This window comes from Hemitrygon akajei, chromosome 9, assembly GCF_048418815.1.
Source record: "Hemitrygon akajei chromosome 9, sHemAka1.3, whole genome shotgun sequence".
Classification (NCBI taxonomy): Eukaryota; Metazoa; Chordata; class Chondrichthyes; order Myliobatiformes; family Dasyatidae; genus Hemitrygon; species Hemitrygon akajei.
In genome coordinates this window covers 83,173,767-83,201,365 of record NC_133132.1, presented here as the reverse complement: position 1 = coordinate 83,201,365, position 27,599 = coordinate 83,173,767, and the positions used below count along the sequence as shown (strand labels likewise).

Below are 27,599 nucleotides of genomic sequence, written 5' to 3'. Positions count from 1 at the left end.
TATATTTGCATAGATGCTGCCTGACCTGCTGAGTTCCTCCAGCATTTTGTGTTTGTGCATTGCTTTGCATTTCCAGCATCTGCACCTTCTTGTGTTTATCAGTGGCTTTCCACTCTGCTTAGGAGCATCCATTCAACAGCAAAACATACACCAGGCTGCTGACAATTCAAGTAGCCCAATGGGGCAACAATTGTGCTCTCCTTTTGCCTTTTGTGTGTACAGTATGCACACACCATCTTGCACATTGACAATTGAGTCAATGTATTTAAGGTAAGTTTGAGATGCTTAGCTAAAGGCATTGCTAATTCTATAGAACACGACTTGAGCAATGCAGTTGGGATTTTGCCAGTGCCAACTGTCTTGTATGAAGCAGTTTCTTTATGTCATCTGAAATAACTAAAAAGAGCAGAAAACATCTGTTACTGATGGTGTGTTGTCAAAAAGGAGCATGTGTGTACATTGAAATGAAGATGGGTTACTGAGAATCTAGTCCTGTCTTCTTCACTCTGCAACGAGGTGTAGAAAAAAAGACTTGCTATTAACACAACTACAGAAACCAGAGATACCAGAGAATCAAGAATTGTCCTATTTAAACAAGGTGATTACTGACGCCACAGTTAATTTACTGAAACCACCGTGCACTGGTTATCCGGAAATCAATGATGTTGGAGGCACTAACTGCCATATCCAGACGAAAGGTCTCCACTCGAAATGACGACCATCTATTTCCCTCTACAGCTGTCTGACCCAGAGCTCCTCCAGCCTTTTTGCATGTAACTACACAATGTTGCCTTCATAAAACCAGTAGATTAGATTCTGCTTGTCAAAATCACAGCACCTAGAATGCATAGCATCAAGCAATCTGCTAGAGGAACTCAGTGAGTCCAGAAACATCCGTGGAGTGAAAGGAACTATCGGCGCTTCGGGTCGAGACCGTGAACCGGGACACGACGACACAAAATGACAATCCTTCCCCTGAAGCTGCTCGACCCACTGAATTTCACCAGCGGATTGTTTGTTGCTCTAGATTCGGGCACCTGCCGACTCTCTGTAATTTGTAACGATTAAGTGACAGCAATTTGTTCTCAACCTCTCCAAACATACTGGTTGATTTGGCTCTGCAAAAAAGGACTGTAAATTTACCACTCCCTCTCCAGCCTGACTTTAGAATAGCGCAATTAAGTGCTCCATTGTTAAGAACGATTCTAAGAGTGCGAACGCTTGCATGTTCCAGCATGTGCGGGTTGAAAACTTAAACTACTGTTTTATTTGACAACTCACACGAGTGATTTCCTGCCCTGGTCCCATACGCAGTTAGATTAATCGGGAAATCGAAACCGCTGACGTGACGCAGAGCCCCGTCCCCGACGTGCACCGCCGGGCTCGCGCGCCTTCGAACGGTTAGTTCAGAGCGTGACGGACCGGCCAGCGGGTCGCGCGAGCATCCCTCGTCAAACCTACAGGCAGGCTCCTCGTTATTCTCTGAACGGCACACCTTTCAGCCGCAGGGAGGAGGGGCACAGTCTCGCGAGATAATGCCCTCCCCGTGCGCGCGCACGCTGACCAACCTCGGTTACGCAATTTACGGCAGTGACCAGTCGGCAGCCGGTGTGTTACAGGAGTTACATAGCGGTAGGTATGTGCTTGAATGGGGAACTGGATGGAGATTTCAGATTGAAACGACACGCGGGTTTGGCTGGTTGCAGTCTTGCATGAGATTAAGTAGAAGAAAAGCTTTGTCAAGGATTGAAGGAGTTGGGGAAAAATGTTTGGTGTGTGTGGCCTAAATAGAAACTGAGTTTAACGTGCTGGGGGGTAAACTACAAGTCCCAGCAGGTATTAGGTTGTGGCAGGAGCAGCAATTGCGCATGCTCCAGACGACAAACCCTAGATTACTGAGATTGTCGTTTCCACGTGATGGGATGTGTCCTGGTGGACCCGTCTGCATATCCGACATCGTTTAAAACCTTATTTTTAGTGTGGGCGAAACATGTTAGAGCATTTCACTTCTTTTGATATAATAGCCCCCTGCGCAGGAAATCTTGTGTTCCTAATCACAAGTGAAACCATGTGTTTCTACATACATGTACATATGTGTGTGTTTATGCATGTATGTATACAAGCTGCTTTGAATATGTTTTCGTAAAACAATAAAAGTTTTGGTGTTTGCAGGGATTCGTAAATGATTACTGGAAATTTGAATCCTGACTTTGAGCTCTTAGGTTTATTTCCAGTGAAATTACAGGTTATTCTGTAAATTATAACAATAATAATGTGTTAATAATAAATAAGCTAACCACAGCTATCGATCTTCCTCCAGAATTTATTCAAATTATTTAAAACTGATTATTTAAAACTCTCATGAACAAATCAAAGGATAAATAAATGCAGACTCACTTGGTGCACCTTGCATATATCCTCTTCCAGAAACAAGATAATTAATGTCCAGGACATGTTAACTGAAGTGCAGCCCTTCCTTCTGCATTGAAGTCATTTCTTTTTTTCTCGAGATACAGTGCAGAAAAGGCCCTTCTGGGCCTTCGAACCACGCTGCCCAACAATCCCCAATTTAATCCTACCCTAATCATCGGACAATTTACAATGACCAGTTAACGTACTAAACCATTAAGTCTTTGGGCTGCTGGAGGAAACCCATGTAGTCACGTACAAACTCCTTACGGACTCTGGCGGGAATTGAACCCCAGTCGCCTGTTCTGTAAAGTGTTGCACTAACCACTATGCTACCTTGCTACCCCCGAATACAAGAAACTGCTGGCCTGCTCAGGTGACTGGAGAAAATCTCCTAGAAACAAAATCATCAAAATAAATTAAGGCAAGATTCATAACAAGATGGGAATAAAGTGTATTTTGATCAATTTTGGGTAGCCATTTATTTGAGACAACTGTTAAAGAACAAATGCTACTCGAGGAAATAGCTGAGATTCCCTTCATTTATTTGGGATACTATGCTGCTTAATTGGGACAGGAGACCATTGCCAAACAGTTTACAGCTGGTATAGTCATGTGCACTTGATGGTCTTTAGCCATTACACCATGCTCTGAGCAAACAGTTTTTAAACATTTGTGTATGTTAGTGTTCAGATAGCAGTGTTTTTTTTTTAAAAAATCACAGATAGCTGGTGAGAAATAAGCAGTAAGGCAATTCAGAACTGTTTGCTCACTACGATTTCAAGCATTCAGGCTTGTAGATGCCAGAGATGGCCAGGAGTGCAAATGAAATGATTTCACTACTTCAGCAAGTTAGGAACTATGAATAATTTCAAGGTATTGACCATCATCTTAAATGTTACAATGGAAATGAAGATTTGGAGGATGTAATTGTTGACAGCATTTTATGAAGGCTGTCCGTTGTCTGTACCGATTTTGTTCATTTATAGTCAAAAGAATTTCTCTGTAGATAAGTATTAATTCAATTAAGTTCAAGTTTAATTGTCATTTAACCATACATGTATACTCATGAATACAGCTAAATGAGACAGCATTATTATGAGGTCAAGGTGCTCATTCAATGTCTGCAGTGAGATGCTGAAGATGTTCTATAGGTCAGTTGTTGAGAGCGCCCTCTTCTTTGTGGTGGCGTGTTGGGGAGGAAGTATTAAGAAGAAGGACGCCTCACGTCTTAATAAGCTGGTTAAGAAGGCGGGCTCTGTCGTGGGCAAAGTACTGGAGAGTTTAACATCGGTAGCTGAGCGAAGGGCGCTGAGTAGGCTACGGTCAATTATGGAAAACCCTGAACATCCTCTACATAGCACCATCCAGAGACAGAGAAGCAGTTTCAGCGACAGGTTACTATCGATGCAATGCTCCTCAGACAGGATGAAGAGGTCAATACTCCCCAATGCCATTAGGCTTTACAATTCAACTGCCAGGAATTAAGAACTTTTTATTATGCTTTTTGAGTAGTGATTTAGATGCATATCATATTATTACTGAGTGAAGTATGTATGTAATTAGTTTTTTTTTTGCTACAACAAGTGTATGGGACATTGGAAAAAATGTGGAATTTCCCCATGGGGATGAATAAAGTATCTATCTATCTATCTATCTATCTTTCTAAAACACATCACCAACAGTCACACACGAGAACATATTCACGGAATAAGTGTCACGATGCTGTGGCTTGATGCCCAGTCCTCAAACAAGTCAACAAACCTGTATAGAATATTAGTAAAATAAAACGACGCTGAATATGCGTATATATAGTCCGGACCCTCCCTGCCGCCCACCAATATCATATGTCAACCTGCTCCAATACCCAATAGGAGACTCCTCAGCTTTGAAGCCCAGTCCTCACGTATACAAGCACATATAGAATATTAGTAAAAGCACAACCAGACTCCTCAGTCCAATTGAAATCTTCAGTCGAATACAACTGCTGTATTGCCCCCAGTAGAGGGTGATGCCTCTCCCCCATTGGCTGAAAAGCAAGCGATCCTGTAGCTTGAGGCCTGAGTCCATTGAGTGCTGCCAAAAAATCTGCAGTCGACCATAACAGAGTTTGTCTTCTGTTGAGTGAAACCCTGGAAGGGCAGACTTGAATCCATTTGTGATGCTGTACCACACTGCCGCTGGTGAAATGCAGCATCTTCATCTCCTCACTCAGGTGGCTATAAATGGGTGACACCGTGGCTTCAAGCCTGGTCCTCATTACGACTGAGGCCAGGGAGATCCCCCACCATGCACCCCGGCTCTCATCCAATAAATGAGTGAATTGAACTTGCAGCAACCCAGATTAACAATGTCCAGAGGTCTTGCTATTACAAGAAAAGTGACCATGATAGCCACTCTCTATTGAACTTAAGTCTCCGTCGATTCAGGCAGCAGCACGCTGCGCATCTCCTTCATTATATCCACCAGCAAGCAACTCGCTGATGGTGTAGACCTGCAGTACTTTAAGTTCTTAATGTATCGCACGATCTTGTGATCATTAGAAGTTTAAGTAGAACAGTAACACCTTTTATTGATGCTGTAGAAGCTGCTGCAACCAGTCGTGCCCCCAATTTAGGAGCTAATACACAATCTTACTGTGCTGTTGTTATATCAGTACTGCTCTATTTTGTTCTGTATTACATTTAAATACTTAATTCGTTAGTTAAAAAGGTATTAAAAGAAAGACAAACTGAGTAACGAATTAAGTATTTAAATGTAATACAGAACAAAATAGAGCAGTACTGATATAACAACAGCACTGTAAAATTGTGTATTAGCTCCTAAATTTCCATGAAACTTCAGCGAATTGGGGCAGCCACTTAATTGGTCCAAGATGTATTGGTTCCGATGTGTCCCAATTATCCAGAATCCACTGTATATTTAGAAACTTTTCTGTGATTTTGGTGTACCACTGGAAAAATAACTTGCAAAACTTCAGGGATATTGATAATAAATGTTTATGTAAACTTAAATGCTGTAATATTAAGCACAAACATTGCAGAGCAGACTAATGACCTAATTCTGCTCCTGTGTCTTATGATACATGGGAGAATTGGCTATTCAGGCCAGTTGATTACTTCCTATCTACTTGATCACTTTTATTTAGGCTTTAGTCCATGCCTTTAGGTTAGAGCACTATGTGGAGACATTCATTATTGCAATGAAAATTTCATCCTTGATCATCTTTCAGGATTCAAAGATTCATAGAATTATATGGTATAGTGGTGGATCATTCATCCCAATTTGTCCCTGTTGGCCAAGATGCCAGTCTATGATAATCCCATTTTACTGCATTTGGCCAATATCTCTCTAATCATTTTTATTCCATGTATCTCTCCAGATATCTTTTACATGTTGTAATTGTAGCTGGCTCTATCACCATTTCTGGCAGCTCAATTCATATACCCACCACCTTCTGTATGAAAAACATACTCCTCTCCCCCTTTAAATCTTTACCCCCTCATCTTAAATCTCTGCCTCTAATGAAGTGTTTCTCCATTTTTCTCTTATTCTGTCTTTAGTTAGTTTAACTCTGTTTCATGGCTCAGTAGTATATCTTGGAAATTTGACAATGATGTTTGAATGTAAGTTATTCTAAACTCTAATGTGAAAATAAAAGCAAACTGCAGAGCTGGAAGTATGAAACAAAAAAGAAATGCTGGAAACGTTCAGCAGGCCAGGCAGCATCTGTGGAAAGGGAAGCAGCCAATATTTCATGTAGCCGGAAGAGACTGCAGATGTTAGAGAGCTTAAAAAAAAACAAGCTTCTGGAGGAAGTTGGTCAGCATTTGTGGTGTGAAAGGATGCAGGTTCTTGACCAAAATTTCAGTCTTTCTTTTCCCCGAGCCAGTATTTAAAGTTGGTGGTTTTTCATTATTCTGACTAAAATTCCCATCTGATAATTGAGTTCAGTGAGATTAGTGTAGTACACAAAACCATTTTTGAAGAGGTTAGAGTCACAGCCATAGATATATATGGCTTGGAAGAGGGTCCTTTAGCCAATTTGTCCCTGTAAGCATGGGTGGTGGAAGATGCAGATGGCATAGGAGCATTTAAGAGGCTCTTATATAGGCACATGAATATGTAAAAAGAGAGGAATTTGTTCAATGTGTGGGAAAGAGGGGTTGAATTAATTAAGTCATTGATCTAAGTAGCTTGGCCTAGCATTGTGGACTGAAGGACCTGTCCCAGGCTGTAGTTCTATGCTCTAACCATGGTCCCCACTGAGCTTGTTCTATTAAAATGAATGTGGGGCATATTCCTCTAACTCTTTCCTGTCTAAAGGTCTTTCAAACAAAATTGCATACATCTCTACTACTTCCTCTGGCAAGTTACCCTCTGTGGGAAAATTTCTTCCTTTCATTCCTATTTGTGGAAAAAATTCACAGCCCCTTTAATTCATTCCTATTAACCTTGAACGCATGTACTCTAAGTTTTAGACCTGCCTATAGTGGGAAAAGACTGACATGATTTTCATGTCTCATGATTTTATAAACCTCAAAGGGGTCATTCCTCAACCTCCTTTGCTTTGGTGAAAACAGATCCATCCTATCCAACTTCTCTTTATAACTCAATCGTTCTAGCCCCAGTAACATTCTTGTGAATCTTTGCTGCATTCTCTCTACCTTAATCAGATCTTGTCCGCTTACAAGGCAACTAGAACTCCACATAATATTGCAAGTGCAGTCTCACCATTATCCAAAATAGTTGTACCATGATGTCTCAACCTTTGTATTTAGTGCCGTCTTTGTCACTCTGTCTACCTTTGTCACCACATTAAGGGAACTATATCCTTGTATCCCTGGTCTTTATAACAGACCCCAGAAGTCAGTCATTCATTGTGTATGTCCTTTCTGGTTTAGTAACTTCCAAAAATACATCATTTTCCATTTGTATGAGTTATATTTGATCTGCTAATTAATCCCCAGTTGATCTACATCATTAGACAACCTTTTGTATTGTCTACCACACAATAATTTTGGTGTCATCTGCAAACTTACTCATCATGCCAATTATCTTCTCATTCAGTAAGCCCTCCTCTACCACTTTCCGACTACTTTCACCATGTCTATTTTATATCCAATTCAAATACAAGAGACTGCAGATACAGTAAACTGGGTAAACAGCAAACTGCTGGAGGAATTCAGTGGGTTGGACAGCATCTGTGGTAAGGAAGAATTGTTGAGGTTTTTAGGGGGTGAGGTGGGGCTGGTAGGTGACGACTGGCTGGAGGAGTGGAAGGGATAATGGGCAGAAGGATTCAGGTGATGGATTGGGAGGTGTAGAGTTGAGAGATGAAGCAGAAAAGTGATAAGTAGAAACAGAGGAAGAAAATAGGAAAAAGGCAGATGGAGCTGGGGAGAGTGAAGGTGGAAACAGGCCTAGAGTTACTGAATCCAATTGGCTAGTTTGCTCCAGATCTCATGTGACTTCATGTTTTGGGCTAGCCTACCATGTAATATGTTAAAAACCTTGCTAAAATATATGTAGATAACATCCACTTGCCCTTTCTTCAATTGTCTCTGTCACCTCTTCAAAAAAAAAACTCAGTCCTATTAATGAGATGTGATTTTCCATGCACAAACTTCCTGAATTAGTCCTTGCCTTTCCAAATGCAGATAGATCCTGTCTCTGAATCCCGTCTGGTTACTCCAGTGACACATGTAAGGCTCTCTGATTTATAGTTCCCATGCTTGTCCTTGGTAGCCCTTCTTAAATAAAGGCACAACATTAGCCAATTTCCAATTTTCCAATACTTCACCTGTGCCCAAGAAAGATATGAAAATCTCTGTGAGGGTCCAATCAATTTATTCCTTTGCCTCCCAGATGTTCAAGAATACACTTAATCAAGAGTGTTCATATGAAACCTTTCTTAAGCCGAAATGGCGTAAAGAGAAGAACCTTTAATATATATGGGAAAAATTTTCGTAAAAGCGAAAATCCTCTGTAATGCAAAAACGGGTTACTAATGTAGGTCTTTTGTAAAAGCGAAGTGGTGTACAGCGAACTTTCCTAAGAAACATAGAAAATAGGTGCAGGAGTAGGCCATTCGGCCCTTCGAGCCTGCACCGCTATTCAGTATGATCATGGCTGATCATCCAACTCAGAACCCTGTACCTGCTTTCTCTCTATACCCCCTGATCCCTTTAGCCACAAGGGCCATATCTAACTTCCTCTTAAATATAGCCAATGAACCGGCCTCAACTGTTTCCTGTGGCAGAGAATTCCACAGATTCACCACTCTCTGTGTGAAGAAGTTTTTCCTCATCTCGGTCCTAAAAAGCTTCCCCTTTATCCTTAAAATGTGACCCCTCGTTCTGGACTTCCCCAACGTCAGAAACAATCTTCCTGCATCTAGCCTGTCCAATCCCTTTAGAATTTTATACGTTTCAATAGAATCCCCCCTCAATCTTCTAAATTCCAGTGAGTATAAGCCTAGTCGATCCAGTCTTTCTTCATATGAAAGTCCTGCCATCCCAGGAATCAATCTGGTGAACCTTTTCTGTACTCCCTCTGTGGCAAGAATGTCTTTCCTCAGATTAGGGGACCAAAACTGCACACAATATTCTAGGTGCGGTCTCACCAAGGCCTTGTACAACTGCAGTAGAACCTCCCTGCTCCTGTACTCAAATCCTTTTGCTATGAATGCCAACATACCATTTGCTTTTTTCACCGCCTGCTGTACCTGCTTGCCCACCTTCAATGACTGGTGTACAATGACACCCAGGTCTTGCTGCATCTCCCCTTTTCCTAATCGGCCACCGTTCAGATAATAATCTGTTTTCCTGTTCTTGCAACCAAAGTGGATAACCTCACATTTATCCACATTAAATTGCATCTGCCGTGAATTTGCCCACTCACCTAACCTATCCAAGTCACCCTGCATCCTCTTAGCATCCTCCTCACAGCTAACACCGCCGTCCAGCTTCGTGTCATCCGCAAACTTGGAGATGCTGCATTTAATTCCCTCGTCTAAATCATTAATATATATTGTAAACAACTGGGGTCCCAGCACTGAGCCTTGCGGTACCCCACTAGTCACTGCCTGCCATTCTGAAAAGGTCCCGTTTACTCCCACTCTTTGCTTCCTGTCTGCCAACCAATTCTCTATCCACATCAATCCCATACCCCCAATACCGTGTGCTTTAAGTTTGCACACTAATCTCCTGTGTGGGACCTTGTCAAAAGCCTAAGGCGGTGGACACCTGTACCAAAATTTTTATTGATAACAATATGCTTCAGAACATCACTGTTCTCTTCCGTGAATTACTTATCTTCTATGAACTTATCAATGATAATCAGAGACGAGAAGTATTGATATGAAGCATCCTGTGGCTCCACATGTGGACACATTGATTGTTAAGAGGACATGTGCTCTCCTTCTTTAGCCTTTGATCTTAATACTCTTAGTCACAGAGTCAAAGAAACAGGTTTTTTTAACCCATCTGGTCTTGCTGCTCTGTTTTTCTGCCTTGTGCCATCTACTCACACAGATCATAGCCCTCCATTATACTGTACCTTTCATCCATATACCTATACTAACTTCTCTTAATTAGTGTAATTGAACCCTCATCTGTCACCTCTGCTGGCACCACCCTCAGAGTGAAGAAGATCCCCCTCTGGATACCCTTATATATTTTGGTTGTCAGCCTAAACCTATAACCTCTAGTTCCAGTCTCACCAACCTCAGGGCAAAAAACCTGCATGTATTTATGCTATCCATAGTCCTCATAATTTTGAGTACTTCTGTAACATTTTTCCTCATTCTCCTGTGCTCCAGGTAATAAAGTCCTGTCCTATTGCGTGTTTCCCATTTAGGCAACATTCTTGTAAATTTTCTCTGCACTCTTAAATCTTATTGATATCTGTCCAGAAGGCAGATGATCAGAACTGCACATTTATCAGAATATCTTTATGTGACTTATTTAGTTGAGTTTCTGCAACCTTTTAGTTCATGAGAAAATTGCATGTCTTCAAATAGTGTGTCTTTACCAGTGAGAACTTTGGGCACAATAGGAATTTGGTACAGAATAGTAGGCATGATTTTTGTCCGTCCAAATCATAATCATAATGAGATACAATGCGGGAATGTGCTTTGGGCCACTGAATCAGCACTCACCCATTTTTTGCTAATCCTCCAATTATTCTATAAATGTACACATATGCACACAGACACATGTTCCTCCATTTAATAAGATTGTGCAGATCATGTACTCTTTTCATTATCCTGCCTGACTCCTATATCTATTGATTCCATGTGGCTAGATCTAGATGTAGATATTTGTTGACCACATCTAGTGACTGAGCAACAAAGCCCTTTGAACTAGACAATTCTGAGGCCATACAGTGGTGCCAGACTGTTTGTAAACCCTGTAGAATTTTCTCTATTTCTGCACAAGTATGACCCAAAATGTCATCAGATCTTCATGTAGGTCCTAAAACTAGACTAAAGAGAACCTAATTAAATAAATAACAACAAAAATATTACTTGTTCATTTATTTATTAAGAAAAATGATCCAATACTACATGTATTTTTTGGAAAAGTATGTGAACCTTTGCTTTCAGTAACTACTGCAATAGCTTCCACCAAACATTTTCGCTGACTGTTGATCAGTCCTGCACATTGGCTTGAAGGAATTTTAGGCCATTCCTCCTTACAAAATTGCTTCAATTCTGTGATGTTGGTGGGCGTCCTTGCATGAACTGCTTGCTTCAGGTCTTTCCTCAACAATTGTATAGGATTGAGGTAAGGACTTTGACTCAGCCATTCCAACCCAAAAAATTTCCGAAATTGAAACCATATACGTAAAGTATGTTTAACTATCGGATTGTCAATTCGTTTCTGCAATTTAGAAAGACCAAAGGGTAAGAGAAGACCCTAAAATAGAACCCAATGAAAATATTTACAGAAGACAAGGAAGGAAGGTGGATTGGCATTGCCTAATTTTAGTTTTATTATTGGGCAATTAATATCCGATATTTGATATGTTGGTTAAAGGATTGGGATTTATCTTTTAGCCCTCATTGGATAAACCTGGAAACTAAATCTGTACAAGGATTTTCATTGGGTTCTATTTTAGGGTCTTCTCTTCTCTTTGACTCAGCCATTCCAAAACACAAATTTTCTTCTTTTTAAACCGTTCTGTTGTTCATTTACTCTTGTATATCGTTTCATTGTCTTGTTGCATTATCCAGCTTCTCTGAACTTTCAGGTGACTGACTGCTATCCTGACATTCTCCTGAAAATGTCTTGATACAATTTTGAATCCGTTTTCCCCTCCACAACTGTAAGCTGTCCAGGCCCTGAGGCAGCAAAGCAGCCCCAACCATGATGCTCCTTCCACCATGCTTCATAGTTGGGATGAAGTTTTGGTGTTGCTGTGCAGTGCCCATTTCCCTCCAAACACAGTGGTGTACATTTCTACCAAAAAGTTCAGTTTTTGTCTCATCTGTCCACAGAACATTGTCCCAGAAGAATTGTGGAACATCCAGGTGGTCTACTACAAACTTGAGATCTGCAGCATCAGGGAGCATTTCTTTACACAGCAAGTTGTGGACACATGGAATAAACTACCTAGTTGTATAGCTGAGAGTAGTACCTTGAGACTTTCAAATCTAAACTTGATAGTTATTTCAACACAACATGTGAAATAATTTGGCAAATTTTGTTGAGCCTGTTCTTGTCACAAACTTTCTAATGTTTTATTTTGGAGAGTAGTGATTTTCTTCCATGAACATCATTCTTCAGTGTTTTTCTTATAGTGGATATATGAACAGAGACTTTAGCAAGTTCTTGAGATTTCTGCAGGTCTTTTACTGTTACCTTTGGGTTCATTTTCACCTCTTTCAGCACTGCACACTGTGCTGTTGGTGTGATCTTTGCAGGATGGCCACTCCTAGGGAGAGTAGCAACAGTACTGAGTTTCCTCCTTTTGTAGACAATTTCTCTTACTGTGGACTGATTAACATGCAGATCTTTAGAAGTGCTTTTATAACCTTTTCCAGCTTCAGCCGGTCCGCAACAATATTCTCAATATTAAACCGGTCCATGGTGCATAAAAGGGTGGGTATCCCTGGTGTTCATACATTATTTCAACTTCCGGGTTGTGGGGTTTTACTTCCGGTCTTTTCTGCCCTGGTGCGCATGCATGTAACTAATTGATCTGGGGTCGATCTTGCCTTGAATTAAGGCTGAGGTAGGGAATCTTGGGCTTAAAAAGGTTGGTGACCACGACTGTAGATCATGATACTCATGCACACTATTACTAACATTCATGATTTTCATGACAACTGGATAAAGACAAGGTGAGTGAACAAGAACATGGTGTCAGAATGAAATATGTAAAGAAAAAAGGTGAGATCAAACCTTTTAGGGCACAAAAATAGAAAAGGAAAGTACTTGGTATTCAGTAATTGGGTAGTCTCAGAATTTTTCACCTGAACATCTACATCTGCTCAGTCATTTTGCTCAACATACTTAAAGGACAATGTGAGGTGCTGCTGCTTCTATTTCTCATCAGGTGGGCAGCAAGGTTATATAAAAGGAAAATTTTGATAGCAAATCTATAAAGAACTTACTGAGGATATTATGAGGCAAAATGAAGGGTGACCAATGGATGTAGTGCCTTAAGATTTTTGGAAGACATTTGATTCACTTCCACAATGTAGATTTCAACATAAAACTTGGGGCAGGGTATGATAAATAGAGAGGGATAAAGAATTAGTTAATGGGCGAAAAGCGGAGAGTTAGAATAAATGGGTCATTTTTTAATGTTGGTGGGCTGAGAGACAGGGTGGTCTTCACACATATAATTGCATGGGCAGGTAATTTGACTGGATGACTGGCATGAAAAGGCTGAGAAACTTTGGGAGTGCAAGCTTTTGGCACAGAAAAGGGATTATATCAGTTTCATATTCCTCAATTTGATGTAAATTTCCCAGATTTTCATTTTTTGCATTATTTTCATAAAAGAGTTTCCAATACATAGTTCAAATACAGAGAATAATTGGTCAACTATTAGCAAAATTATTTTGGTCTTCCATACACAAGTAACATTGGCATTCCACACACAGTTTTAAAATAAATGGAATTGCTCATGTCCCAATTATTATCACTCTTTTTATGTTTTACTTAATATTTTAAATGCATTGAAATAGTTTGGCCAATGTTACCAAGTTGTATACTTGCTTTTAGAGGCTAAACTCCTGTTCCTAAACTAAACTTGCCTTTTTGATGAGACCTCCTCCAATCTGTGACCCAATTTCATATACTTAATTTTTATATTAAAAATTCATATTCTTAAGTTTTTTGTTTTTTTTAAGTTGCAAAACTCAAATTTAAAATTAACATTGATCCAACATTCTTTGCTACTGTGGAAGTATATTCCAAACATGCATTACAGCCTGCATGTGATGTAACTCATAACCTCACTCTTGCCTCTGTTTGTTTGAAATGTAGCCTGTCTTTCAAATGATTAAAGTAAAACAGTAAACTTTGGCTTGATTGAAGATTTCAGAGAGTCTCCAACCTTAGTATACTTTCCTTGAAGTCTAATTTTTACTTTGTTAAATATATAATGTACTTAAAGTTCTGTGTATTTATTGTCAGAGACACTGGCCAGAACTGCTCACAATAGTATAGGTATAGTTTTCTGTAATTATTTTGGCTATTTTTCAATGCAATCCTTGATATTTTAATGATTCACATACATTTTTGCAATCCCATTTCTCATTGGATCTCTGACTTGCCTACAGCAGGTCATCATTTTGAATGGTCAGAGGCCTCAGACATTGTGATTGTTCAGGTAATGTACTGTTGTCTTAATAGAATTCACAAATCATTACCCAAAAATCTGTCAAGTGGCCCCCTGCTATGAACCAGCAGCTGCAGTACTCCTTGTTACTGTAGAGAGAAAAAAGTTTGGTAGCAAAACATGGGATTTAATAGGAAGTAGGGTTTCATGTTTATGGAAAATTGTGACACAATGTTTTTCTAGCATTGGGAGTTTCCTATACAAAGTTTTATCTTAGATTTTACTTGGGTTCTGGTGAAGGGTCCCAGACCTGAAGGGTTTACTGTTTCTTATTTGAGAGGTAATGCCTGACCTTTTGAGTGTTTCCAGCATTTTATGTTTTTGTTTTAGATTTTATTTTGTAATCCAGTGGCTGAGTTATTTTTTGATTTTCAGATTCTATCCCTTTATTTGGTCCAAAGTAGAATTGGTAAATGTAGATTGCTTTATTATTGTAACATGTTCTGAGGTACCGTGAGAGTCTTGCCTTACTTCCTATAGATCATTTCATTAAAATAATGAAATGAGGTAATACAAGGAAAAGCAATAATGGTATAAAGTGCAGAATAATGTATTACAGTTGAGGAAGTGCATGTTGGTAGGTGTAAGGTGGAAGATTGTAAAGTCAGGTTTATCTTACTGTGCCAGAGAAACATTCAACTGTCTTATAACAGCAGAACAGAAGCTGCCTTGAAGCTTGGTAGTACATGCTTTCAGTCTTTTGTATCTTATGCTTGATGGGGGGGAAGGGAAGAGAGAGAATGTCTGGGGTGGTGAGATTTTTGATTATTCTATCTACTGAAGCAGTGAGAAAGGTAGACATAGTTCATGGAGGGGAGGCTGGTTTTTGTGATGTGATGTGCTAAGCTAAGCTGTGTCTAACTCTACAGTCTCATGCAGTCACTTCCAGACCAGGTGCCATATCATGCCATGATGCATCTGATGTAATGCTTTCTATGGTGCATCAATAAAAAATTAGTGCGGGTCAAAGAGGACAAGTCATATTCCTTTTGTCTCCTGAGGAAGTAGATGATCTCATATTTATGTAAACCAATCACAAACAAAAAAATCTGCAGATGCTGGAAATCCAAATAACGCATATAAAATACTGGAGGAACTCAGCAGGCCTGGCAGCTATTGTGATGGAAATGAGACAGATTATTTGGGTCTCAAAGGCAAGGGCTCTGGACACAGTTTTGATAATAAGGAGTTTATTTACAAGGAGAGAAGAGCTTGGGAACAACACAAGCGGCTACAATATTCGCACAAATGCATTTAGAATAGATGAGCATGGGAAAAGTCGGGTTGGTAGTACAATACCCAGGAAAACAGTGTGGGGACAGAGTACAGGTACACATACAAGCAAGGGAAAAGTAACTACGATACCCACCAACCCTTGACTATGGGCAGGCACGGCTCTCTGCTACAGGGATAACAATAAACACTTCCACAACCCTATTCAATGCATAGCTCACCACATGTCTCCAGCGCTGTATTGCAGTCTTCAGCTTGGAGTGAAGCAGGGTGGTCCCTCGAGGATGGCAAAACGAGAACAAACCAAGCACATGTAGCACCCTTTATAGCTCAGGGGGCTGGAGGGTCCAGCTCAGGTGATTCACCGGTGGGGGGGGGGGGGGTGCCAATGGCTTGGTGCTAGATGGGTTAATCCAATTAAGGTGGCCAATGGTTAAGTGTGCATTGATTAGTTGGGAGGAGTGAAATGTTGACTGGCATGTGGTGTGCCTTCTGACCAGGTGAGGGCAGTGCTGTCACGTGACAGGCACGGCTCTCTGGATACAGCAGCCTCTGAGGCAAAGAGTACAGTCGACGTTTCATGCCGAGACCCTTCAGCGGGGCCCTTTGCTGAATGGTCTCAACCTGAAACCTTGACTATACTCTTTTCCATAGATGCTGCCTGGCTTGCTGACTTCCTTCAGCATTTTGTGTGTGTTGCTTTTATGTAAACTGAAATAGATTTCAATTTCAAAGTTTATTTTCATTCAACCATACACATGTATACAGCTAGATGAAACATCGATCCTCTGGGGCGAACGTGCAAAACACAGTAAGACGATAACATATAGGAGCAGAATTAAGCCATTCAGCCCATTGAGTCTGCACTGTCATTTCCTCATATCTGATCTATTATCCCACTCAACCCCATTCTCCTATCTTCACCCTGTAACCTTCGATGCCCTAACAAATCAAGAACTTATCAATCTCCAGTTTAAATATATTCAGTGACTTGACCTACACAGTCATCTGTGTTGGTGAATTCCACAGATTCACTACTCTCTGACTAAAGAATTTCTTCCCCACCTGTATTCTAAATGGACAGAGCCTCTATTTTGAAGCTCTGCCCTCTGGGCCTAGACGCCCCCCACTATAGGAAACATCCTCACCACCTCCACTCTATCTAGGCCTTTCAACATTCCACTGGTTTCAATAAGATCCCCTCTCATTCTTCTAAACTCTCGTGAGTACTGGCCCAGAGCCATCAAATGCTACTCACACATTAACCCTCTCATTCCCGGAATTATTCTCATGAAACTTCTTTGGACCCTCTCCAGTGCCAGCACATCTTTTCTTAGATAAGGGATCAAAACTGCTCACAATACTGCAAGTGAGGTCTGACAAATGCCTTGTAATGTCTCAGTATTCCATCCTTGCTTTTATATTCTAGTCCTCCCAAAAATGAATGCTAACATTGAATGTGCATTCTTCTCCATTGACTCAACTTGCAAGTTAACTTTTAGGGAATCCTGCATGAGGACTTTCAAGATCCTTTGCACCTCTGATTTCCGAATTTTCTCACAGTTAAGAAAATAATGTCTGCCTTTATTCCTTTTGCCAAAGTGCATGAAAAACACCTCCCTCCACTATATTGCATCTGCTTCTTTGCCTGTTCTCCCAATCTGTTTCAGTCCTTCTGCAGACTCCTTGATTACACAATCTGTTTCTCCACCTATCTTCATATTGTCTGCACACTTGGCCAAAAAGCCATCAGTTCCATCATCCAAATCATTGACATAACGTGAAAAGAAGCTGCCCCAAAAACAATCCCTGCGGAATGCCACTTGTCACCTCCTTCCCACCCCCTCAGTACATATAGTCCCACACAGCACATTTAGTTAAGATCCAGCACATACAATCACAGAATAATGTTAGCACAAGTCCCTGAGAGGCATGACCTGAGATTGACTGCTCATTATTTTGTCCTATTCCTTATTTTATTGATGTTTGCTAATTTTATTTGTCTATCAGCAGTGCCATAATTCTTTAACTCTGTTTTTCTTTTGAGAAATTTGTGCATCAGTTGAATAATGTTCTTTTGTTTCGTCTGCAGGTTTTGCAAATCCCAGTCGTAATTCAATTACTTTTCCTATGGATCAATAAGTCGAGAATAAATGGAACTACCTCGTCTAACTGGAGCATTGCGCTCCTTTTCAAATGTCTCCAAGCAAGATGAATATATTGAGGATACGTCAGAAATGCTTGTAAGTTTTTAGAATTTCATTTTCTAGTTTAACCTAACCTAATCCATTTTTAAATCAGATGAATTTTAAATGTATTAGCGACTACACTAGTGATGTAATCATTTTCAGCCTGTAAACAATTCTGGGCATATGTAGATATGTGAACTGCAGGTACTTTTTCTACAGCAAAATCCACTGAAGCATATTTAAATTTTTTTGTAGTATTACGTGAGCTCATATAGAATTATTTTAAAGCAAGTAGTATTTCCACTTATAGAGAGTAATTGATTTTAAGCCATATAAGTATTAAGTTAAGAACTTGTGGCTGAATTTTGTACAACTTTTTAATATTTTCTTATCTTATTATTATTGTTAACTTTCACTTGGTAAAATATTATCTCAAATGGTTTGCTCTGTGACCAGTTTCAAGTAGGTACAACTACATCAATAATCTGTGTAAGGGATACAAACAATTATCACAGGAGGCTTGAATAGTTTGCAGATGGTGCTTGTATTGAGGTGAAATTACAGCATTGAAAGACGAGGTAGTTCCATTTATTACTTTTTATATAATGCCCAAACTTTGACGAATGGTGCGGAAATGAGACTTGTCTTGTTTCCTTTGTTATATGAAGGGTATGACCTCCCCTGTCATTCTGAATGCTCGGATGCAGGTAATTAGGTAGCTATTTACCAGGAGGTCCTTTTCATCTGTGGGAATAGATGGTGGCAGCAACCTACTGAGACTACAGTGGCAGTGCAAAACTAGCCAAATCATGTGGAAAGCGGCCAGTGAGTGAGTGGGCCAGCGAAGGAGTGGAGATTTGAGGCTTTGACTCGAGAGATTCTGGCAGTTTTGGCAGTTGGACTGTACAATCAAGTCAATCAAGATTTGAATAGCTCAGACTCAGCAGAAAGCAGCTGATTGGGCAATCGAGGTCAGGTGACCAAGCAGCTTGAAAAGCTCAAACAAATAAATAGAGGGTTACCTCAAGTGGAGCAGCCTGTGGAAAGTGGCCAGTGAAGGAGTGGAGATTTGAGGCTTTGACTCGAGAGATTCTGGCAGTTGGACTGTGCAATCAAGTCAATCAAGATTTGAATAGCTCAGACTCAGCAGAAAGCAGCTGATTGGGCAATCGAGGTCAGGTGACCAAGCAGCTTGAAAAGCTCAAACAAATAAATAGAGGGTTACCTCAAGCAGAGTGGCCTGTGTAAAGTGGCCAGTGAGTGGGCGGGAGGGAGGGCGGGCCGGCCGGCCAGCCAGCCAGCCAGCCAGCCAGCCAGCCAGCCAGCCAGCCAGTGAAGGAGTGGAGATTTGAGGCTTTGATGAGAAGAGGAGGAGGACGAGCTTCACTCCAAGTGAGGTAAGGCCGGGTAAGTTCCTTTCAAAGGAGAAAGTTTCAAAAGTCAAGGCAAGTATTGGGTAGGTCATGGCAGCTGAGATCGGCCCCGTGGTTTGTTCATCCTGCAGCATGTGGGAAATCAGGGATACTTCCAGTGTCCCTAACGACTATGTGTGCAGGAAGTGTGTCCCACTGCAGCTTCTGGCAGACCGCATTGAGCGTCTGGAGCTGCAACTGGATTCATACTGAAGCATCCGCGATGTTGAGAAATTCGTGAATAGCACGTTCAGTGAGTTGGCCACACTGCAGGTAAAGGCTACACAGGCAGAAAAGGAAGGGGTGGTCAGTAGGCAGGTAGTGCAGGAGTCCCCTGAGGTCATCTCCCTCCTAAACAGATATACTGTTTTGGATACTGTTGGGGGAGATGTCTCATCAGGGGAAGGCAGCAGCAGCTGAGTTCATTGCACCATGGGTGGCTCTGTGGCACAGGAGGGAAGGGAAAGGAGTGGGAGAGCTATAGTGATAGGGAATTCGATTGTAAGGGGAATAGATAGGTGTTTCTGCGGCCGCAAACGAGACTCCAGGATGGTATGTTGCCTCCCTGGTGCAAGGGTCAAGGATGTCTCTGAGCGGCTGCAGGACATTCTGGAATGGGAGGGTGAACAGCCAGTGGTCGTGGTGCACATAGGTACCAATGATATAGGTAAAAAACGGGATGAGGTCCTGCAAGGTGAATTTAGGGAGTTAGGAGATAAACTAAAAAGTAGGACCACAAAGGTAATAATCTCTGGATTACTACCAGTGCCACGTGCTAGTCAGGGTAGAAATAGGAGGATATTTCAGATGAATACGTGGCTTGAAAAATGGTACAAGGGGGAGGGATTCAAATTTCTGGGGCATTGGAACCAGTTCTGGGGGAGGTGGGACCGGTATAAACAGGATGGTCTGCACCTGGGCTGGACTGGAACCAATGTCCTAGGGGGAGCGTTTGCTACTGCTGTTCAGGAGGCTTTAAGCTAATGTGGCAGGGGGATGGGAACAAGTGCAGAGAACCAGAGGGGTGTAAAATGAGGGTAGAAGCAAAAAGTAGTAAGGTGAAAAGTAAAAGTGGCAGGCAGGCAAATCCAGGGCAAAAAGCAAAAAGAGCCTCTTTTCAACATAATTGTATAAGGGCTAATGTGTTGTAAAAACAAGCCTGAAGGCTTTGTGTGTCAATGCGAGGAGCATTCGTAACAGGGTGGATGAATTGAATGTGCAAATAGTTATTAATGAATATGATATAGTTGGGATCACAGCGACATGGCTCCAAGGTGACCAAGGATAGGAGCTCAACATCCAGGGATATTCAACATTCAGGAGGGATAGACAGGGAAGAAAAGGAGGTGGGGTAGCATTGCTGGTTAGAGAGTAATTGATTAACGCAATAGAAAGGAAGGACAGAGGATGTGGAATCGATATGGGTAGAGCTGCATAACACTAAGGGGCAGAAAACGCTGGTGGGAGTTGTGTACAGGCCACCTAACAGTAGTAGTGAGGTTGGGGAAGGCATTAAATGGGAAATTAGAAAGGTGTGCAATAAAGGAACAGTAGTTATAATGGGTGACTTCAATCTACATATAGATTGGGTGGACCAAATTGGTAAGGGTGCTGAGGAAGATTATTTCTTGGAATGTATGCGGGATGGTTTTCTGAACCAACATGTCGAGGAACCAACTAGAGAGCAGGCCATTCTAGATTGGGTATTGAGCAATGATGAAGGGTTAGTTAGCAATCTTGTCGTGCAAGGCCCCTTGGGTAAGAGTGCCATAATATGGTGGAATTCTTCATTAAGATGGAGAGTGACATAGTTAATTCAGAAACAAAGGTTCTGAACTTTTAAAGAAAGGTAACTTTGAAGGTATGAGACGTGAATTAGCTAAGATAGATTGGCAAATGATACTTAAAGGGTTGAGGGTGGATATGCAATGGCAAGCATTTAAAGATCACATGGATGAACTACAACAATTGTTCATCCCAGTTTGGCAAAAGAATAAACCAGGGAAGGTAGTACACCCGTGGCTGACAAGAGAAATTAGGGATAGTATCAAGTCCAAAGAAGAAACATAAATTAGCGAAAAAAAAAAAGCGGCACACCTGAGGACTGGGAGAAATTCAGAGACCAGCAGAGGAGGACAAAGTGCTTAATTAGGAAAGGGAAAAAAGATTTTGAGAGAAAGCTGGCAGGGAACATAAAAACTGACTGTAAAAGCTTTTATAGATACGTGAAAAGAAAAAGATTGGTCAAGACAAATGTAGGTCCTTTACAGTTAGAAACAGGTGAATTGATCATAGGGAACAAAGACATGGCAGACCAATTGAATAACTACTTTGGTTCTGTCTTCACTAAGGAGGACATAAATAATCTTCCGGAAATAGTAAGGGACCGATGGTCTAGTGAGATGGAGGAGCTGAGGGAAATACATGTTAGTAGGGAAGTGGTGTTAGGTAAATTGAAGGGATTAAAGGCAGATAAATCCCCAGGGCCAGATGGTCTGCATCCCAGAGTGCTTAAAGAAGTAGCCCAAGAAATAGTGGATGCATTAGTGATAATTTTTCAAAACTCCTTAGATTCTGGATTAGTTCTTGAGGGTTGGAGGGTGGCTAATGTAACCCCACTTTTTAAAAAAGGAGGGAGAGAGAAACCAGGGAATTATAGACCGGTTAGTCTGACATCGGTGGTGGGGAAAATGCTAGAGTCGGTTATCAAAGATGTGATAATAGCACATTTGGAAAGAGGTGAAATCATCGGATAAAGTCAGCATGGATTTGTGAAAGGAAAATCATGTCTGACGAATCTTATAGAATTTTTTGAAGATGTAACTAGTAGAGTGGATGGGGAGAGCCAGTGGATGTGGTATATTTAGATTTTCAAAAGGCTTTTGACAAGGTCCCACACAGGAGATTAGTGTGCAAACTTAAAGCACACGGTATTGGGGGTATGGGATTGATGTGGATAGAGAATTGGTTGGCAGACAGGAAGCAAAGAGTGGGAGTAAACGGGACCTTTTCAGAATGGCAGGCAGTGACTAGTGGGGTACCACAAGGCTCAGTGCTGGGACCCCAGTTGTTAACAATATATATTAATGATTTAGACAAGGGAATTAAATGCAGCATCTCCAAGTTTGCAGATGACACAAAGCTGGACGGCGGTGTTAGCTGTGAGGAGGATGCTAAGAGGATGCAGGGTGACTTGGATAAGTTAGGTGAGTGGGCAAATTCATGGCAGATGCAATTTAATGTGGATAAATGTGAGGTTATCCACTTTGGTTGCAAGAACAGGAAAAGAGATTATTATCTGAACGGTGGCCGATTAGGAAAAGGGGAGATGCAACAAGACCTGGGTGTCTTTGTACACCAGTCATTGAAGGTGGGCATGCAGGTACAGTAGGCAGTGAAAAAGGCAAATGGTATGTTGGCATTCATAGCAAAAGGATTTGAGTACAGGGGCAGGGAGGTTCTACTGCAGTTGTACAAGGCCTTGGTGAGACCGCACCTAGAATATTGTGTGCAGTTTTGGTCCCCTAATCTGAGGAAAGACATTCTTGCCATAGAGGGAGTACAGAGAAGATTCACCAGATTGATTCCTGGGATGGCAGGACTTTCATATGAAGAAAGACTGGATCGACTAGGCTTATACTCACTGGAATTTAGAAGATTGAGGGGGGATCTTATTGAAACGTATAAAATTCTAAAGGGATTGGACAGGCTAAATGCAGGAAGATTGTTTTCGATGTTGGGGAAGTCCAGAATGAGGGGTCACAGTTTAAGGATAAAGGGGAAGCCTTTTAGGACCGAGATGAGGAAAAACTTCTTCACACAGAGAGTGGTGAATCTGTGGAATTCTCTGCCACAGGAAACAGTTGAGGCTGGTTTATTGGCTATATTTAAGAGGAAGTTAGATATGGCCCTTGTAGCTAAAGGGATCAGGGGGTATGGAGAGAAAGCAGGTACAGGGTTCTGAGTTGGATGATCAGCCATGATCATACTGAATGGCGGTGCAGGCTCGAAGGGCCGAATGGCCTACTCCTGCACCTATTTTCTATGTTTCTATGTACTTATGATTTGAGATGTTCACACTTCTTGAATAAATGATGGGTGGTAGTGCACTTACCCCTGTACAGGAGGTATTTGGTTCATCATGTCTGTTTTTTTTGTCACTTGAGCAATTCAGAGGTATACCAGTGACCCACTTTTTCCACTTGTATCTTCCTATTAACCAAATATTTCTCCTTTTTTCTTTAACCACTCACTAACTCAAAGCATTCCAGTAATCTTCACAATAAAGAGATTTTCACCTTGCCATGTTTGTACTCTTGATAATTTTACATTAGGTACCCCTGTCACTGATCTTCTATCAAGCAAAAATATCTTAATTTATAAAAACAAACTGCATTGAATCTTTTCTTACTTAAATGTCCTTAACATCCCACTATCTCAAAATCTTTACATTTTAGTTATATTTTGTCTCTTGGGCATGGATATAATGACCCTTCTATCTTGAGACACTTAAATCTCTTATAGAAAAATCATTGTCTTTTTTTGTTCTATCTTTATCTTTTACTCACATTTAGTTCCTTGGTTTGTAACATCAGAGAATGCATTTCAAATCCTGTCCACTAATCATATAACAATCCTTTATTTCTTAATGTTGTCTTAATATATATGGATGTAGGCCCAGCATTAATTTCTGAAGAAGTATCACATGATCCCCGTGAAATATATTTAGTATTAAAATTAGTAGCTATTTAGGTACTCTGGGATCAATGGATAAGATCAGTAGATAATTCAGACATGATCTTATTGACTAGTAGAACAAGCTTGAAGTGCCATAGAAGTACTCATTTAAATTTCTGGTCTTAATTTATACTGGTTAGCATGTGGCAAACCAAAGCCATCATTTCATTCTCTGCCATACAATTAACCCTTGACTCTGATTTCATTTTCCTCCTAGCTCACTTACCTGAGACGAAATATCATTTGCAAAGCTATGACAGCCTGTTTTGATGTTAAAACCTTATTCATCTCAATATCATATTCCAACAAATAAAGCACAAGAATTCAATGTACTGAAAAATAGAATATCACCTTTGTTTGGCACAAATTGAGTATATTTTTAACTTATTCATTGAGACATATGAAAGGATGAGCCTTACACTTAATAGATGCAGGACAAAAGTCTTCTACCAACCTGCCACTGACATACAGTGTTATTTTCTGATAATAAAAGTTAATGGTGAGACTCTGATAAGAGAAAGGCCACTTTTCATATCTCAGAAGTCACCACTCATTGGAAGAAATTCACTATTCCCTAGTGATGTGGGAGAATCTAGAGGACTTTGGAAAACCCCCATGGTTAAAGGGGAAATGTGGGAACTTCACATAGACAGCACATGAGTTCAGGGTTGAAGCTAGGTGCTGGAGTTGTGAGGTAATAGCTCTACTAGCTGTGCCACTGGGTTAGCGCATATCTTTATTACTTTTTGAAACAAGAACAAATGTTGGAAGTCAAAGTTCAAAATTTGAAGTTCAAAGTACCTTTTTTAACGAAGTACGTCTACTGTATACAATGTTGAGATTCGTCTTCCTACAGGCAGCCACAAAACAAACACAAAAGAACCTATCAAAAAACACACATACAACAAACACTGTCAAACACCCAATGTATGGGGAAAAATTATGGGTTGCAGACTGCATCAGTCACAGTTCCAAACAAGTATATCTTCTGGGGTACCTAGCAGTTTTGTGTGCTGTCTGCAAGATGTCGCCATTGGTTGCTAGTGCCATATTTTTAACTACTGGAAGCCTAGAACAACACATTAAAAGAGCTGGAGAAACTCAGCAGGTCAGGCAGCATCTATGGAGGGAAATGAAAAGTCAGTGTTTCGGGTTGTGACCCTTCATCAGGACTGGAATCAAAGAGTGCAGCAGCCAGGAGTTGGTGGGGGGGAGTGGGAATGATGTGAAAAGCTAAGAGGTGATGGTGGAAGAGGCAAAGGGCTGAGAAAGATGGTGCACTGCACAGTTCTATCAGGAGGTGGGGTATTAGAGGAAGAAAGGCATGGATAATGGTCGTGAGATTGGAGTAGGGATGGAAAGGATAATGGAGCCAGAGGGATAAGGGAAAATAAAGAATGGGGAAGAGAAGGGAGTGGTTGATGCTGTCAAGTTGGAGACAGCCAAGATGAAATATGAGGTGTTATTCCTCTAATCTGTGTCAAGCATCAACTTGGCAGTGTAGGAGTGGGGGAATGGATTTGTGGGGAGGACAGCACTGATAGCAGTGGAGGAGAAAGCGTGTTTTCTGATAAAAGAAGGGATGTCTTGGAATGAAAAGCCTCATGATGAGAACAGATACAATGTAGTCAGAGGAAATGAGATAAGGGATTAGCATCATTGCAAGTAACGGTGGGAAAAGATGTAGTCAAGGTAACTGTAGGAGTGAGTGAGTTTGTAAAAGACGTCAGCACAGTACATAATTTTATTTCTGGAGTTAGAGATAGTGAGAGACCAAGAAAAGGAAGATAAATATTGGAGAAGGAGCTAATAAATTCAATGCTGACTGGCAACACCTGCGATGCTGCTGGTGCTGAACTGTATTGGTCTTTGCTGTTCCTTTAGGTGCCTGCTGTTTGATCAATAGTTTTTCTCCATATTGTACCACCCTAGCTTGTGTACTGGCTTGTATATTGACTGAACATAGATAGCTGGGACACAACATCCATTTTCAACCTTGACCAATGAAAGGCCTATGTGGAAGCTGGTGGCAAAGCTTACAAAATTGATGAATTCTACATGAGTGCAAGAAGCAGCACTGATGCAGTCATCAATGCAGCAGAGAAAGAGTTGGGGAGGTTGTTAGGTAGTGTCTAAGTCAGTGTGTGGAAAAGAGTGGAATCAGTGCAGCAGAGATTACATTTGCTCTGTATTGTCATGAATTTGATGCTCAAGGTTTTAATGATATGCATTTATTACAAAATTATTTTTTGCTCACTGAGATACTAATTGCATGTTTGTGTTTTTATTTGTGTACATTCCAATGATTACTTGTTAATTTTATCTTTTTCAATTATTAACTATATAGACAAAAAGATCAAAAAGGAAAGAATACTTTTCCAGGACAGGTTTAACTTGGAAGAATATAATTCGGTTTGTTGAGAATGTACCAAAGAATGAACATCAAATTATTAATGAAGAACTCAAGAACATTTTGAAGGCTGCTAGACAGTTTGGTAAGTTAACATTAGAGATTTATGTGGTTTTTATGGAAATTCAACATGAAATAAATTATACCATATCAAGTTCAAGTTCAGTTTTCAACCAAAAGTGTTCTTCCAAGGCCAAGGTACATAACAAAGTACATACAATTACACACAGCACATAGCACATATAGTTACGATACTACATGCAGTCACAAAAAAATGATATTAGTCCAAGTCCCTGAGTGGCATGGCCTGAGGATTGATAGTACCTGGGATGTTGTCCTTGAGCCATTTCTGCAAGAACAAGCACACAGCATTTCCTCCTCATGCTCTAGTGCAGCCACAGATGAAGGCAATCCAGCTTTTCTTTCATTAAATGAAACCAGAGAGCAGCACTATTGTTAGTGGCCAGCATGGTTTCCTGTGTGCTGCCATGCCTCTGCTTTCTCTCTCACTGCCTCCAGTACCCTCTCCTTGGGTGGCTGCAACATGTGATGCTGTGGCATGAGGGCCTGGTACATGCAGTGACTGAGGCCATGTAGCTCCCCCATTGTCAGACTCACCAATAAAGCAGACTTGCAGTATTCTGTATTACGAATGTCAAGCAGGGTCTTGAGATCACAGGAAAAACATCCAAGCCAATCATTTGCACCATTTGTTGGACTACAAAACGTCTCCAACGTCTTCAGTACTCAACAAGCCCATGCTTTGCAGCTCTAATGTTATCTATCAACTCACTATTGAGGTAGACTTGCAGTACTTGTTCTTAATATCCAGCAGCGTTTTGTAGTCATATTGCCTTTCTTTCAAAAAATTTTTAAAAAGAGAGGTGGTTGCAAACCTTTGTCTTAAAGTTTATTTTTTGTTTTGAAAGATGGCATTGAAACATCTTTTTGAAATATTATAGTTTTGTGGTGGTGGTGTTTGCACATTAGTCTTAGAAATTTCTGGAATATTGATCCAGCTCTGATAATAGATTTCTAAGTTAGAAGTGTTTTTTTTCTATGATCTTGTTGGTCAGAGGGCTGCGATGAGTTGTTAAATTTCTGAAAATATAGTCTGAAAACAGGTCAGGTTAAGGTTTTGGGTCAGGTTTGAGTGAGGATGAAGAGTCAGTGGCAGGAGCCTATGCTCAAGAGTCCAGATTGGAATGATCTCCCATCACAGATCATCAGTCTTGGAGATCAGGCTGCAGGTACTGTGGAGACCAGTGATCCCAGTCTGGGGAAAGCCTGGTCCTTGGCATTTTGGTTGTTAATGCAAAGATGTAGTTCGCTGCATGTTTTGATGTATCTGGT

General features: G+C 40.8%; 1 protein-coding gene across 2 annotated transcripts in view; it reads left to right on the top strand.

Annotated features, from left to right (window-relative positions):
- Positions 1 to 1,483: 1,483 nt before the first annotated feature.
- ascc3 (activating signal cointegrator 1 complex subunit 3) overlaps positions 1,484 to 27,599 on the top strand; it is a 360,447-nt gene continuing 334,331 nt past the window's right edge. The window contains exons 1-3 of one of the 2 annotated variants that reach the window (XM_073056467.1): positions 1,484 to 1,632; positions 17,591 to 17,741; positions 26,184 to 26,331. In XM_073056467.1, coding sequence (XP_072912568.1) covers positions 17,652 to 17,741; positions 26,184 to 26,331 — 238 coding nt within the window. In that variant the 5' untranslated portion in view covers positions 1,484 to 1,632; positions 17,591 to 17,651. Of the gene's footprint in view, positions 1,637 to 17,590; positions 17,742 to 26,183; positions 26,332 to 27,599 lie in introns of both variants that reach the window. The other variant, XM_073056468.1, reaches the window with a different exon arrangement.